This window comes from Octodon degus, unplaced genomic scaffold (assembly GCF_000260255.1).
Source record: "Octodon degus isolate 3935 unplaced genomic scaffold, OctDeg1.0 scaffold00037, whole genome shotgun sequence".
NCBI lineage: Eukaryota > Metazoa > Chordata > Mammalia > Rodentia > Octodontidae > Octodon > Octodon degus.
The window spans coordinates 13879756-13893785 of NW_004524613.1; the positions used below are offsets into that span (position 1 = coordinate 13879756).

The window sequence follows — 14030 nt, forward strand, 5'->3', positions numbered from 1 at the left end:
TGCCTGCACCACAGAATCCATCAGTTTCTCATCTGCCCTAGGAAGTCCCTGGCGGACACAGAAGCCGCAAAGGTGGCGGCACCAGGATTCGCTGGAGCTCTGTTGCATCCTCCCTGTGGCGACCAGGACCAGCTCTGACCTCCGCCATGGCGATGCTTTCCGGGGCCGCAGGATGAACCAGTGACTCGGCTGACCCCGGGCATGGCGGACCCAGTGGCTGGCACTGCAGGCTTGGCAGCCAAGAGCATGAGGTCATTCGGCTCGAGTGAGGCCCATGTGGAAGCCTTGAAGGAAGACCTGACCGAATGGCCCAATGCCTTGTATGGCCTGGGTCTGCCTGGTAGTGTTGATGGCTTCATGACAGGGCTGGCCACAGGCACAACCCTGTGCCAGCATGCCAACGCTGTCACTGACGCTGCCCGCAATCAGTCCGCCGCCCACCCAACCCAAGATGTGGACTCTCAGGCACACAGCATGGCACCTGGCTCCTTCATGGCCTGGGACAATGTAGCCACCTTCATCGGCTGGTGCCACATGGAGCTGAGCGTGCCTGAGGTGCTCATATTTGAGACTGAGAACCTGGTGCTGCATAAGAATGAGAAGAGTTGGGTGCTGTGCCTGCTGGAGGTGGTGAGACGTGGGGCTGGCCTTGTCCTGCTCGCCCCCGCGTCATGTAGTTTGAGCAGGAGACTGAGCAGGAGCTACCTACCCGCTGTACCCTCAGCTTCCAGTGTCCCCAGTGCCACGGAGGAAAGCACTGAAACCACCACTGCACCAGGGTCTCCTCCCCGCAGACACCGAATGACACCCAGGGACCTGCGCAACCTTGATAAGCTGATGAGGGAGATCCTGGGCCACTGCGCCTGCCCAGATCACTTCCCCACGAGCAAGGTCTCAGAGGGGAAGTACTGAATAGGAGACTCCAGCCTGCTCATCTTCATGCAGCCCACCGTCCGTCCCAGTCGAGGGTGAGACTCTTCTTCCCTGCAAGAGTATCACCCACCCCCAGTCTCCGCCCTGGTAGCCCAGTCCCAGGAGGTGAGCACCTGGGCTCTTGGCAGGCAGGAAGTGACTCCCATTAGTTTAGGAAGCACAAAGCAGGGGCCTGAGACCCCGCTTAGGCCCCAGGATCTCCTGCCTCCTCTTACCCCATCCCACAGCTACTCCAGAGAGTGACTCCTCAGCCTCCTTAGTCCTGAGCAGGCTCCTTGGCTCCCGCAGTGACGACACAGGCCCTGGCACCTGGAGGGAACGGCCCAGCCGGCAGCTAACCACTGGCACCCCAACCTCCCCGAGATGGCCACCTGCCCCTCGCAGCCAGTCCAGAGACCATTTGGATTGGGACTGGCCCCGTGCAGCTCTCAGGGGCAGAGGAGCCCTGCTGCCTGCCCCTAGCCCCACCCAGCGGGCCCGCAGCCAGAGCCCTGAGAAGCAGGCTGTACTCTTGTTGCACAGGGACAGAGATGGGCAACACTCATGGTTGCCTAAGGGAAGGGATGGTGGGGGCTCAACCATGAGTACCCCTCAGGCTCTGGAGCCCACAGCCCTGAAGCAGGGCGACCTCCCAGGATCTCCAGTCCTGAGATCACCAGCCAGCTGGTTTCGCAAACCCCTGCAGCTTGACCTACAGCAAGAGCAGTAACTGTTCCATCGTCTGGAAAAATTCCTGGCCAATGCCCGCACCCTTGAGGCTGCTCCTAGCCAACCCCCTGGACCAGCCCCTGGCCTAGCTCGAGCTCCAGATCCTGCAGCTCCTGACTCAGCCTGCTGTTCCTCCAGGTCCTCCTCTTCTTCCCTCAGCATCATGGGTGGCAAGTGTGGCCCACCTGGGGACTCTGGCCAGACAGCCAATGGACTGCCAGGGCCCCCGCAGCCAAGCCCTGTCCAGCTCTTCTGATGAAGGCAGCCCTTGTCTTGGCATGGGGATGCCACTAGATGCATCTGGGAACTCTTTGGCTGGCCCAGAACCCTCACAGACCTGGGCACGGGGTCGGATGGACACATAGCCAGATGTAAACCCTCACGCATCCTGACACCATGCGGTCCCTGCCGCCCATCTGAACCCACGCAGCTCGGGCCCGGCATGCTCTGCACTCGAGCTGCACTCAGTCACCTCAAGGGGCAAGCCAAATTCCTGAATGTGGTGGACCAGCCTAGCTGTTGCCAGATCCCCTTTCCTTTGTGGCCTTAACCTACCCTCTGTATCAGGGAGTCCCCTCCACTCTGGAGTACCAGATCTCACTGGACCAGACCCCTCAGGACCACATGGCACAATGGGACTTCTGTTGTATATGCCTGTTGGGGAATGAGCATTATTATTTAATTACTAATATTATTTGAATGCCTTAGAGGAGGCCAGGCAAGCCCGGTGTTCTGAGGACCTGTGGCCCAGCAAAGCCTCTGACAGTAAAATTTTGCTCCAGAAAAAAATAAAAAGAAGTCCCTACTATCTGCTTCCCTGACCACATCCCCCAGAAAGCAGCTCCTGCTCTACACACCTTGCCAACAGCACCTGCTTCTCTCTCTATTCACTGGGCTTTGATCAAAGAACAAGGGCATTCAATTCAGGAAACCTAAGAGCAAATCCTGACTGTGCCACTGGTTACTACTACAACTTTAGACAAAACTTTTAAAATAGGAGTCTCTATTCTTTTGTGCATATATGAGATAAAAGCCCTTAGAGTGAATGCTTACGGTTAAAAAATGTGATTTTCAAAAAACAAATACAAACTTTTAATTTCTTAAGTTAAATTCAGAGCCAAGAGCATCTCTGAGATACAGTCCCATCCAAAAGCCTCTTGTTAAATAGACAGTTAAAGCCAGGAGGCCTCAGGGATACAGTTGGAGCCAACGAATCCTCCTAGAGGTGGCCCCAACCAGCAGGCTCTTATGCAGCATCCAGAAACATCAGAGCAACAGTGGGAGCCAGAAAACCATACAGATACAGTAGACTCCAGTGGACCCTCAGGGTAACATTCCCAACTTACTCTTAGGTAGGAATCAGGAGCTCCCAAAAGATAGAGCCAGGAAACTTGGAGGGACTAAGACAGTTCTAGAATCAATTTAGAGACACTGTCAGAACCAGGAGGCACCGAAGACACGGTTGTTACCAAGAGCCTCTCAGAGAAAAAAATCAGAACTGGGAAAATTATAAACATTTGGTAATTATCAAACTTGGTAATTAGCAAAATTATCAAATCCAAGGGTCATAGGCCCATCCAAGGTTCCTCAGGGACAAAATTGGATTTAGATAGGTATAAGATATATATCTGGCACCAGAAACCCACAAGGATGTAGTCTACATGAGGCCTTCAAGGAGGACAGAGCCAGCCAGGAGCCCTCAGAGACACAGAACCTAAAGCCCTCAGAGACACTATAGTTAGCACTAGAAAGCCTCACACTAAAACAGTTCCAAGGGTCCTCATAATCACAGCTGCATCACCAGCATCCCATGTAAAAGTTGTTGGAAAACGCTAACGACATTCTTCATAACACCTCAGGAGGGTCTTAGAGTTAAATTCAAACCCAGCAGGTTCTCCAAGGAATACCGAACCATGAACTAAACAATAGGAAGCATGCTCACATCCAAGAAATTTATAGACAGCATGTCACAGAAACACCAATCACAGCAACGGCCCAGTCCTTCAAAGTGAACTCTGGGAGGAGACTCTTACCAGCACACTTTGTCCTGGTGGTGAGGGGAGGCCCTGGAGGTCCTGTCCCCCCTTCGCCTGGTCTTGTGAGTAGTACCCGTATCTCATACTCCACATCAGGGTCCAGATGCCACAGCTTGTAGTTGGGAGAGTCGACAATGTGGGTCTCAGCCCAGGTGCCTGTGGTGGTGCGGTATTCCACCTCCTTCAGGATGATGGGTCCATCCCCAATGATGGAGTTGGCATTTGGCTTGATCCACAGGTAGGTGGCCCCCACAGCCAGCAGCTCTGGGGGCGCAATGGGCGTGGGAGGCTCTGCAAGGAAAGCAACAAAAAGATCTCAGTCTCAAAAGTGGTACTGAGCGAAATTAAAGCAAAAGAGGCTAAGGAACAGAATTCCAGACACAGCTATAGAAAATGGCCAACATCTTATAATCAACCCCATTTACACCCGACTTCCAATTTCAAGACTGTAAATAAATGAATCAGTATTTCTTCTGCAACATGACTCCACACCTATCCTACCCCTTTCATTTAAAGAAAGAAAAGAAAAAAGACAATGTGAGGAAATGAATTTTCCAAACCATAGCAGTCTATCTGAGGACAGGCTTTGTCTTCTACCCACAAAGGAGAATCCGCCTTTACTAATGTGCAGTTTGGCACAAACTCAAGGGGAGTCTGAAGTTTTGAACATTCTTATGCTAGGATCCATAAAAGTTAGTGGAAAATCTCCCAACGGGTGATCTGAGCATGAGGTAGAAAAGAATGATAGTACAGAAAGAATTCTGCTTCTTCCTCCACTTGGAAGGCTCCTTACAGCAAAGAAAAGATGTTGGCCAGGATGGACCCAGCAGGAAGTGAGGGTCAAAGAAAAAGTCATGCAGTGTTATCTCATATCTGCTGTATGTTGCTGTCTCCCTTCCACTAAGTTCCACAGAGTCACCTAAAAGACCAGAACTGTGACAAGCATTTATGGTGATCTCTTTCTGACTATTGTAGCTTATTGGGAACATTGTAGAAGTTAGGTACTACTTTGATATTTTTATATACCAGGAAATTCCAGATGTGCTATTCCATGTAATTCTTACAACATTATCAGCTTCACGCCACTGGATAAAAATCTGAAAACCCAAAAGATCAGGTCACCAACCAACGTCATGCATGGGACAGATAGCGCAGGATCCAACTCCACATCTGCATGCCTTCCCAGGTCAGCTATCCTCCCTGAGGTCTATTTCTTTCTTGATGTTCATTTCTTATAAAAGTAAAATTGGATGTTTGTTATTCTTATTTGTAGCACATACAAGAGTGAAGGAATAAAGATAATGAAAAGAAATGCAAAACATTTCTTCGCTACCATCCAACATAATGGCCATTTTTACTTCTTCTTATTTCATTCCCATTATTATTCAGATAGTTCTAGTTTTTATGTGGTTACAAATAATACACACCCGCAATGTAGATTTGTTTTTCTGCCCTCATGTAACATCTGAGGTGTTATGGTTTGGAACTTGAACCCCAGAACTCTCACGTGCTCAGAGGTAAGGCTTTTGGAAGGTGGGTGGATTAGGCTGGATAACTAGAGCTACACTCACTAGAGGCTCCATCCAGTGGTGAGCCCAGCAGATAAAGGTGCTGTTGGGAGGTGGGGCCAGGTCGAAAGAGGGAAGTCATTGGGAGGTGACCTGGAAGGGTGACTCCTCCTTCATGGCTCCTTCCTTCTCTCTGTTTTTTACAGTCCATGAAATGAGCAACTATCTTCCACACTGGGCCCTTCCATTGTGCCACTCTACCTTGGAGTTAAGATGAATAAAGCCCACTTTTTCTTCTTTACATGGTGAATGTTGAGTATTTTGTCCTAGTAATAGGAAGGTTACTAAGACAGTAAGGATTTTGTTTATAAACTATAAGGATCTTTAATTGAACATTAACACTTGCTTTCAATAAACCTTAATTTTTATCTCGTCTTTTTTTACTTTTTATTTTTAATTTATTTTAAAGAGAGTATAATCCCAATTCATAAGCCATTGGAAATGGTTCACATGTAGAAGAACAAGATGAGAGGTAGTCAACCATGGTTTTTGTATTACACATTGCTGTCTCCATGTAGTTGTTTGGATTACAGATATTAGCATATAGAGTTAATCGAAGTGAAAATTTTATACATTAACTGCTATTTTCAAAGAACTAATGGAAATAGTAATACAATCATCTCAATGATCATATATATATATATGAAAATTATTATATACAATAGATAATATATTACCTACTATATCTATGTATATATAGACATGATTTTTCCCCTTCTTTTTTTCCATTCACTCCTCTTTGATGTTTATTCCTTATGTTCAGTTTCTTTCCATTTTACTATATCCATTATACCTTTCAGATTTTATTTATTCTTTCAGGTTCTTATACTAGGGAGACAACATGATATTTACACATGTAGGTCTGATTTATTTCACTTATGAGTATAGCCTATAGTTGCTTCCATTTACCTATAAAGTCTTCACATTTATCCTACTTCATAGCTGGATAATACTCCATTGTATAAAAATACCACATCTTTTTTATCCATTCCTCAAGTGATGGGCTTTTTAAAAAACTACACGGATCTTGCTATCAATAGCTTCAGTGACTACAGAAGAATCCATTAAGTTATCATGCTAATTAGTGTCCAATCTTTGGCCCATTAAGTTTTTCTAAATTTTTCTATGGTAAACAATGTTGCAACGAACATCCTTGTGCAAATAATTTCAATCTTTCTTGTTTGATATGGCCTTAGGAACAAATGCCAGGAATGGGATTATCTGTCCAAAACTATAAATGGGTCAATGATTCTTAAAGCAGAACAAAGAAGTAGAGTAAGGAGGGTATTTGGAGGTGCAACACACCGTAGATTTATTCAAGAACATGCCGCTATTGGTGAGACCCTGGAATAATCACATGAGGAAAGGCAGATAGGAGTTTCAATTTGGACACAGGTGAGAACTTTTGGATAGAAATTTATTCAGCATTTTTCTTCTAATTAATTACCTAGTAGCAAAAAATTCTCTAGAAATAGAATAATTTGCTATAAAATAGGGGTGGACAATATTTTCTCAGTGTGACTCAAAACAAATCTTAAGAGACAACTTCAGATTGCCTCTATTATAGCCTGCCATTTGGCCAGAGAACGAAATTAAGCAGATCAGTCAAGGTAGGTGCTTTTCTTTAGAAAGCCATGGAGGTTATTACTCAAGACCTTGTTATCTCAAAGGTGTTTGCAAATTGATTTTTGGATAATTTGTTCCAGGTAGAGAAGTTAACTGGGCAGGCAGATAATTTCTAGGCTCATCCTTTGTGCATTTTAAATATATAGACCCTTTGATCGTCATTACCACCTCTCCAGAGTTCCCATCAGTCTCCAATGAGGCCTCAAGGGTGATATTGTGTAGCTCTGTGATGACACTGCCTAATTCCTTAATATAATTATTCACATACTGGCTCTGGACAAAATTAAGAGCAGCCGACTTCAATGCCGTGGGGACCGAGAGAGTGGCCACATTAAACTCTCCTCCATTGACTTTTCACCATGGTTTGCCGGTCTCCTATTTCAGGCATTAGCAGTTTTCAATTTCTGACCACCAGAAAGAAAATCAAGTATTAATCTTTCCAAGTATCTAATCTCTTTTCATGTCTTGCTAATGGTAGGTACAAGTATAAATAACAAGCATCCTCTTGTGTGTACAAATGACCCCATCTCCAGGGACTTGCAGTTCACAAGTTCAGGAGCAAACTAATCACCAGGGTTGTAGCTCTCCTTCCATGCCCTCCAAAATAGATCGTGTAAGTCCATCACATTGTCTCTTGCTTCTGCACCAGAAAACCAACTGATTATTGGTTTGTTTTGTTCTCTCCCTTGCCAGTGATCTGTTGTCTTAGAATTGGCATTCCAAGTAGTTTACAGAGAAAAAAGCAGGAATGAGGCAAAATATGTCCTTTTTACTTTTTTATTTTTGTCTTTTCTTTATGTAGGCAGCACTTCATTTTTTGAATGTATAGAAAAAACCATGTCTTGTATCAACTCTCCTCCATATCCATTCAATTGTGCTGGAGATATTTATGTAGTTAATACGGACAGTGATTTTTTGGGCTGGCCAAATAGCTCAGTAGAGTAAAGTGCCTCAAGCAGGTGCAGGGGCCACGGGTTTGATCCCTGGGCCTGCCATGCTGGCACCGCCCTTGGGGCGCGCTGAGATGCAACTGAGACTGGGCGTGGTGGCACGCACCTGTAATCCCAGCTCTTGGCAGGCTGTGAAACAGGAGAATCACTACAAGTCTGATCTAGTAGTGAGACCCTGAACACCCTGTAGACCCTTCCCTGAAAATACAAAAAAAAAAAAAAAAAAAAAAAAAAAAAAAAAGGACAGTAATTTTTAACTTTGGGTAGGACATAGGCCCTAAAGATGTAATGAAAATCCAAATTCTTTTCCCACAAAAAATAGACAAAAACACACATAGCTTGGAGTTCTACCTACAATACTAGGAACTTGCAAATTTTTCTGAAACCCATACACAAACCTCTGAGTGGTCTATTTTAAAACCACAAGGAATCTATAGAGAGGCTGCTGACAGGCTACATACCCCAAATATCTGCACCTCTTTGAGACCCTGAACTATCCTCTGCTGCAAAGGGCAGAGGCTGGAAATGCAGTCTTGGGAGGAGACTTGGTGGAGGAGTCACAGGGCTACCACTTTTAGGATCCTCAGTTCGCCAATCTTTGGGCAAAATAAAAATGCTAAGATTTCCACAGCATAATTCCATGTAAATATCCAAGTCCCATGATCAGAACCTGCCCAACATCTTCATAGATTTAATCTTTGTGTTAAACATAAGGGAGAAAGACATGACGCTACCTAAGAAAGGCTACAGCCTCTCTAGAAACTTCCACAGAGGCCATCTTTTCAAACCCACTTTCGTTGACACAAAAGGCTGTATCCGACGAGGGTCTTTCAGTGAACAACCTGGCAGAGAGAACTTCCTGTGAAAGTTCCCGTCCAATATGTACCTGTGCATCTCATGTGCCCATCAGAGCACCTGGCTCTTAGTGGTGAAGAGAAATGCAGGCTCACTGTGCTATGGAACCAGAGGGCACGGTAGCCGAGTGAAGCAGCAATGGCAAACTGGAATAAAGTCCACGCTGGGGATGACAGAGTAATTGTGGGACCTTAGAAGGGACCTAAGCTGGTTTGAGGTTAGGGTAGGTCTTTTAGACAAAGCTTGGAGAGTGGTTTAGTGGGACAAAGCGTTCATGTTAAGTCTGTTAGTGAAGAAAATTCCCTAAAGGCCCCAAGGTCTGTGTTGCTTAGCATGGTGCTGCCTAGGAACAGATGGGTAAATAAAACGCTGCACTCTAAACACTCACTCATTCATTCATGCACTCACTGCACAGACTCTGAGTACAGGTGACATGTTACACACTGTCCTGGTCATAGACATAATCTTGGCTGCAAAGAAGCCACATTCCAGCCTTCCTGAAGGACTAAGACAAAGGAGCATGAGTGAGAGGAGCTGATGCAGACACTGTTGAAGAGGAAGGAGGGGGAGGGCCTGGGAGCTGAGCCCAGAGGATGCTGGGAGTTATCAGACTGATACACACCCATGAGAAAGAACACAGCTCAGAAAGACAGAGAAAGCCACCAGCACACACAATAAAACAGACACATCTTAAGAAAATAATTTATGCAAAAGAAGAACACACAATGATTCACTTCCATGAACACTTTAAGAACAGGCCAAAGAGTTCTATGATGGTAAAAGCCAAAGTATAGTTTCCTATTCAAAACTATACTGACTCAGGTAATTACAGGGAATTTCTGAGGTGCTAGAATGTTCTGCATATTGATTTATTTGATTCTGTAATAGAAACCAGGACAGTATTGCCTCTTGTGGTAATACAGACTCTTTGGAAGTAGACAAAAGAAAAACTGGGGGAGTTACAAAATTTTTTGTATCTCGATGAGGACTTTGTATAAAACATCAAAATATAACTTAAATAGTGATATTTTCCCATATGTAAATGATATTTTTAAAACAAATTACAAAGAATAACAATCCTAGTTTATCAATAACCTAGCAGTTGGAAGGAATGCTACTGAATTTTACTTGGAACTGAACACCAGAAAATTAGGAAGAGATGAGCCTTTGACCCTGCACCAATACTTTCTAAGCAATTCTGTCAGTACCATCAGATCTTTTTTTTTCTTTTTATTTCAGGGAAGGGTCTACAGGCTATTCAGGGTCTCACTAGTAGATCGGACCTGGGATCTGTCTGTTTACAGCCTCCCAAGAGCTGGGATTATAGGCGCGCACCACCATGCCCAGGCTTCATTGCCATCTCAGTGCACTCCAGGGGCAGGGCTGGCACAGCAGACCTGGGGATCAAACCCCGGACCCCCGTGCCTGCCTGCAGGCACTTTAATCTGCTGAGCTATTTGGCTGGCCTGTACCATCAGGTCTTGACCCACTAAGTTTTCCTAAAAATTGGTTGTTCACACACATGCCAGCTCCTACCCATGAGCCTTTTTACACATAAAACAACCTCCCTCTCTCTTTTCCTGAGTCCCCATCAACTGTGCAAAGCCAACAGTGAGTATTTGATACCTGATGGCTCCTCTTCTCACAAACTTTGGAAACAAATCAAGGTTGGTAGTGTGTCCTCCCTCAAGTTGCAAGCTGAGCTGGGAGATGGCGGTGTTGCCTTCTGGGCAAACATCAATGCACTGTGAGGACCAAGACTCCATGAACAATGCGCCGGGCCTGGGCAGCAGCCATCCCCAAGCTGCCGGACCCTCCTTCACACATAGATGGTGAGGTAACCCCTTAATGTAATTCAGCCTCATCCTCAGGCAGCAATCTCCAGTCCAATTCTGTCTTTCTTTTTCCTGCTGTGAGCACTTGTAACAGTTTGACTTCCAGAAATTCCTACAGAGAGCAAAAATGCTTCAAATAACTGAAGATCGAGCTGTGTGTGTATGTATTGCCTGCTCCGGCCAGAAATCAAATATTTAGAGAAAAACTGGGTGCTACTAAGACGTGAACTGAGCCTTGAGAGGGCTCCAGTATGGCTAACACGGCCTCCAATACTCGGCTTTCTAATTGCCTTTCTCTGTACTAATCATGGGGTCCTGGGAGTGCTCCATACACATTGTTTTATCACCCTCATCTGCTTTTATTAATGCCATTTCTTTCAACTGGAATATATTTCTTTTTACACTTACATAAACCATGTCATTTTGCCCCCACATCTATTCTACACCAACTTAGTGTTTTCAGACCACAGGCCACGGCATGAAGTTGTTCAAAATCACTGTGATAATTTTAAAAAGGTCTGTTTATTTCTGTGCAACTCTGCTTGGTAAAGGATTGAAGATCGAATGATAATGGGAGTCGAGGAGGAATCAGGGTCTTCAATTTCCTTTGCCCAGGACTTCCCACTAGCCAGATATGTAAGTGCAGATGAGCCAGGCAACCATTGTGCTTTCCAATTTTTGTCACCTTGAAAATGGAAGACTGTTTAATAACTCAAATTGTAACTCTAAATTCTCAAGCTAGAACCACAGGGATTCTGTGTGCATTCCTTGGTTCTAACCTGAATGAGAGCTGTCAGCAGTAGTCCTGCCTTCTCTTTCTCTCCCAGCCTAGACCTGTGAGGTCCCTGAGCAAAACACAACTCAGCAGATACAGCAACCAATAGGCCACTGAAATTAGTGGTAGGTAACCACTGCAATTACTCTTTATGCCTCTGCCTATCATGTGGCTAATATTCAAGAAGTATTTGATATCTTCTTCAAATGGATAGAAAAATACTTTGTAAGTTCTCAACAAATAAAGGATTTTAGGTGACAAAAAAAGAGATATTTTAAAAAAGAAAATTGTTAAAGAGGATAGTAAATGGTCATCCATGCTAAGGATTAGAAGTAGTTGCGGGGTGGGGGGTGCGGCCAGATAGCTCAGTGGACTAAGCGTCTGCTTAGGCAGAGCACAGTGGCCCTGACTCGACCACTGGCGTGCCCTGCTGGCCCCACCCCCAGGGTGTGCTGGATGGTTATATCGAGACAGGGCATGGTGGCACTTGCCTGAAATCCCAGAGCTTGGGAGACTGAAAACAGGAGAATCACTAAGTCCGATCTATGTAATGGAACCTGTAGACCCTGAATGAAATACAAAGAAAAAAGAAATATTTGGGGGAAAGCCATTGAGCAACTAGAACAGAGCAGTGATCAAAGACAAAGAAAACTTCTCTGAAACCAGTAAAGGCCCAAGTTTTCAGACTATCAAGCACACCATGTGTTCCAGACAAAATCAATGATGAAACTCAAGCTTAAGCACATCCCGGAAATAGTCTTCAAATACAAGAGCAAAGAAAAAATCCCACAAACATCTAGAAAAAAATGCAGCTATCCACCAAAACAAGAGGCTATAAAATGACTGTGCAGACCTCATCATTTCAATTTGAAACACTGTAATATAAAAAAGCTGCAATAATAAGCACAAATGACAGCAGCTATCAGGCACTTCACATTTTTTAGCCTCCTGTCACTCTCCTTTGAGTTTTAAAATAGTAACTCACTTAGTCCTCACCCAACTCTCTGAGCAAATACTATTATAATTTGCACTTTTTAAAAAAGAAAATATATAGATAGATTAATTGACTTGACCCCCAATATCAAAGTTTGAGTCATTCAAAGAGCCAGAATGGGCAGCTGGGCATGGCAGTGTATGCTTATAATCCCTGCACTCTGGGAGGTTGAGGCAAGAGAAGAGTAAGTTGAAGCATAGTCTTCCTGGCTTGTGATTTAGCAAGATTTTTCTCTCAAAAAAAAAAAAAAGAAAGAAAGAAAGAAAGAAAGAAAGAAAGAAAGAAAGAAAGAAAGAAAGAAAGTTGAGGATGCAGCTCAGTACAAAGGTCCTGAGTTCAATCCCCAGGACTAAAAACAAACAAAAGAAGAGCCAGGATATGGGGCCAGGAAGCCTGCATAAGGATCTTCATTATCAGCTATTATTGTAAAGATAATGGTCACACACACACACACACACACACACGCACACGCACACGCACACACATGCACATGCATTTATTGGGAGCTGTCTAATGTGTCAAGAATATTTTAGCAAGGTAAGTTGTGATATGTCTTAAAGCCAATAGGAAGATATTCTTGGGGTTTTGGAGGACAAAGAAAAGATGCTATCTTCTTGTCATTTCTCAAGAAAAACAATTTAAAGGTATGTACTAGTGCACATTGGGATAGATCAGTACCACTGTCACTAGGATAGCAGAATCAGGATGCTACAACGATCTATCCTGTAGGGTGGTTAGCTTAGGCAAAAGACCTCTCTTTCCTGGATAAGAACCGAAAAGAGAAGAAGCATCTCATGTCAGACTGAGCTGGACATAGCTTAAACCATCAGAGAAAACATAATATTATATCTTTTCTTTTTTTGCATTTTATTTGTTTTTTAGATTGCACATTGTAAATAATTTACAACTTAAATGAATATAACAATAAAAATTGACCAAGATAAAATGAAGAATTTATAGATCAGTCATATAATAGTTCCCTCTGTGCCAAAATCAAGAAACGTATATTCATATAATTAGAATTCTCAAAGTAGAAAGAGTAGGCAATAAATATTTAAAGATTTAAAATTTCTGAATTTACTTGAAATTATAGCACCATATTTCCAAAAAAATGAACTTTTTCACAAGAAATTTGAATAAAATCATACCAAGATACACAAAAATAAAATTGTCCAAAACTAATTGTAAAGGAAAACATCATTAAAGCACATACATAAAAAATATTAGCTATGGAAGAACAAAATTAAATAGTATCTTATTCCACATTAGAAAAAGAAAGAGCAAAGTATGTAAGAAACTAAACTAATTAATTCAAAAGACTGAAAGAAAAAAAAGGTCTGTCCTCATTCAATTTTATGCTTAGCAAACATACCTTTGAAAACTAAAATATTTTCCAGTTATACAAACTTGAAATATTCTAATCCCTAAATAAAAATTAAATATTTCACAACAATTCAACTAAGAAAAATTTTCATGATAGTAAAGAATTACTAAAAATACAACATAACATAAATACTGGAATGGCAAATATATGACCAGCAGTTCTAACAGTTTGGAGATAGGATATTGCACACTAGTGTGCTGTGGACACAGACAGTGTCCATGACACTTACTGGTGGCCAGGTGTTACTTGTGGGCCAGAGCTACTTCTATTTCCTTGATATTTTGTCCTTGGCTTTGGAAATCATCCTGAAAATTAAAGACTACAAATTCCTCTTAAAAAGCATCTCATTCAGCCAGATTCTCCACA

The 14030-nt window shown here is 43.5% G+C and overlaps 1 protein-coding gene and 1 pseudogene across 1 annotated transcript in view; one reads left to right on the plus strand and one right to left on the minus strand.

Moving 5' to 3' along the window:
• Ptprt (protein tyrosine phosphatase, receptor type T) overlaps window positions 1-14030 on the minus strand; it is an 868923-nt gene that overhangs the window by 651458 nt on the left and 203435 nt on the right. The window contains exon 7 of the mRNA XM_023714963.1: window positions 3675-3968. Within this exon, the coding sequence (XP_023570731.1) occupies window positions 3675-3968 (294 nt within the window). The remainder of the gene's footprint in view (window positions 1-3674; window positions 3969-14030) is intronic.
• Window positions 202-2138, plus strand: LOC101568251 (annotated as a pseudogene).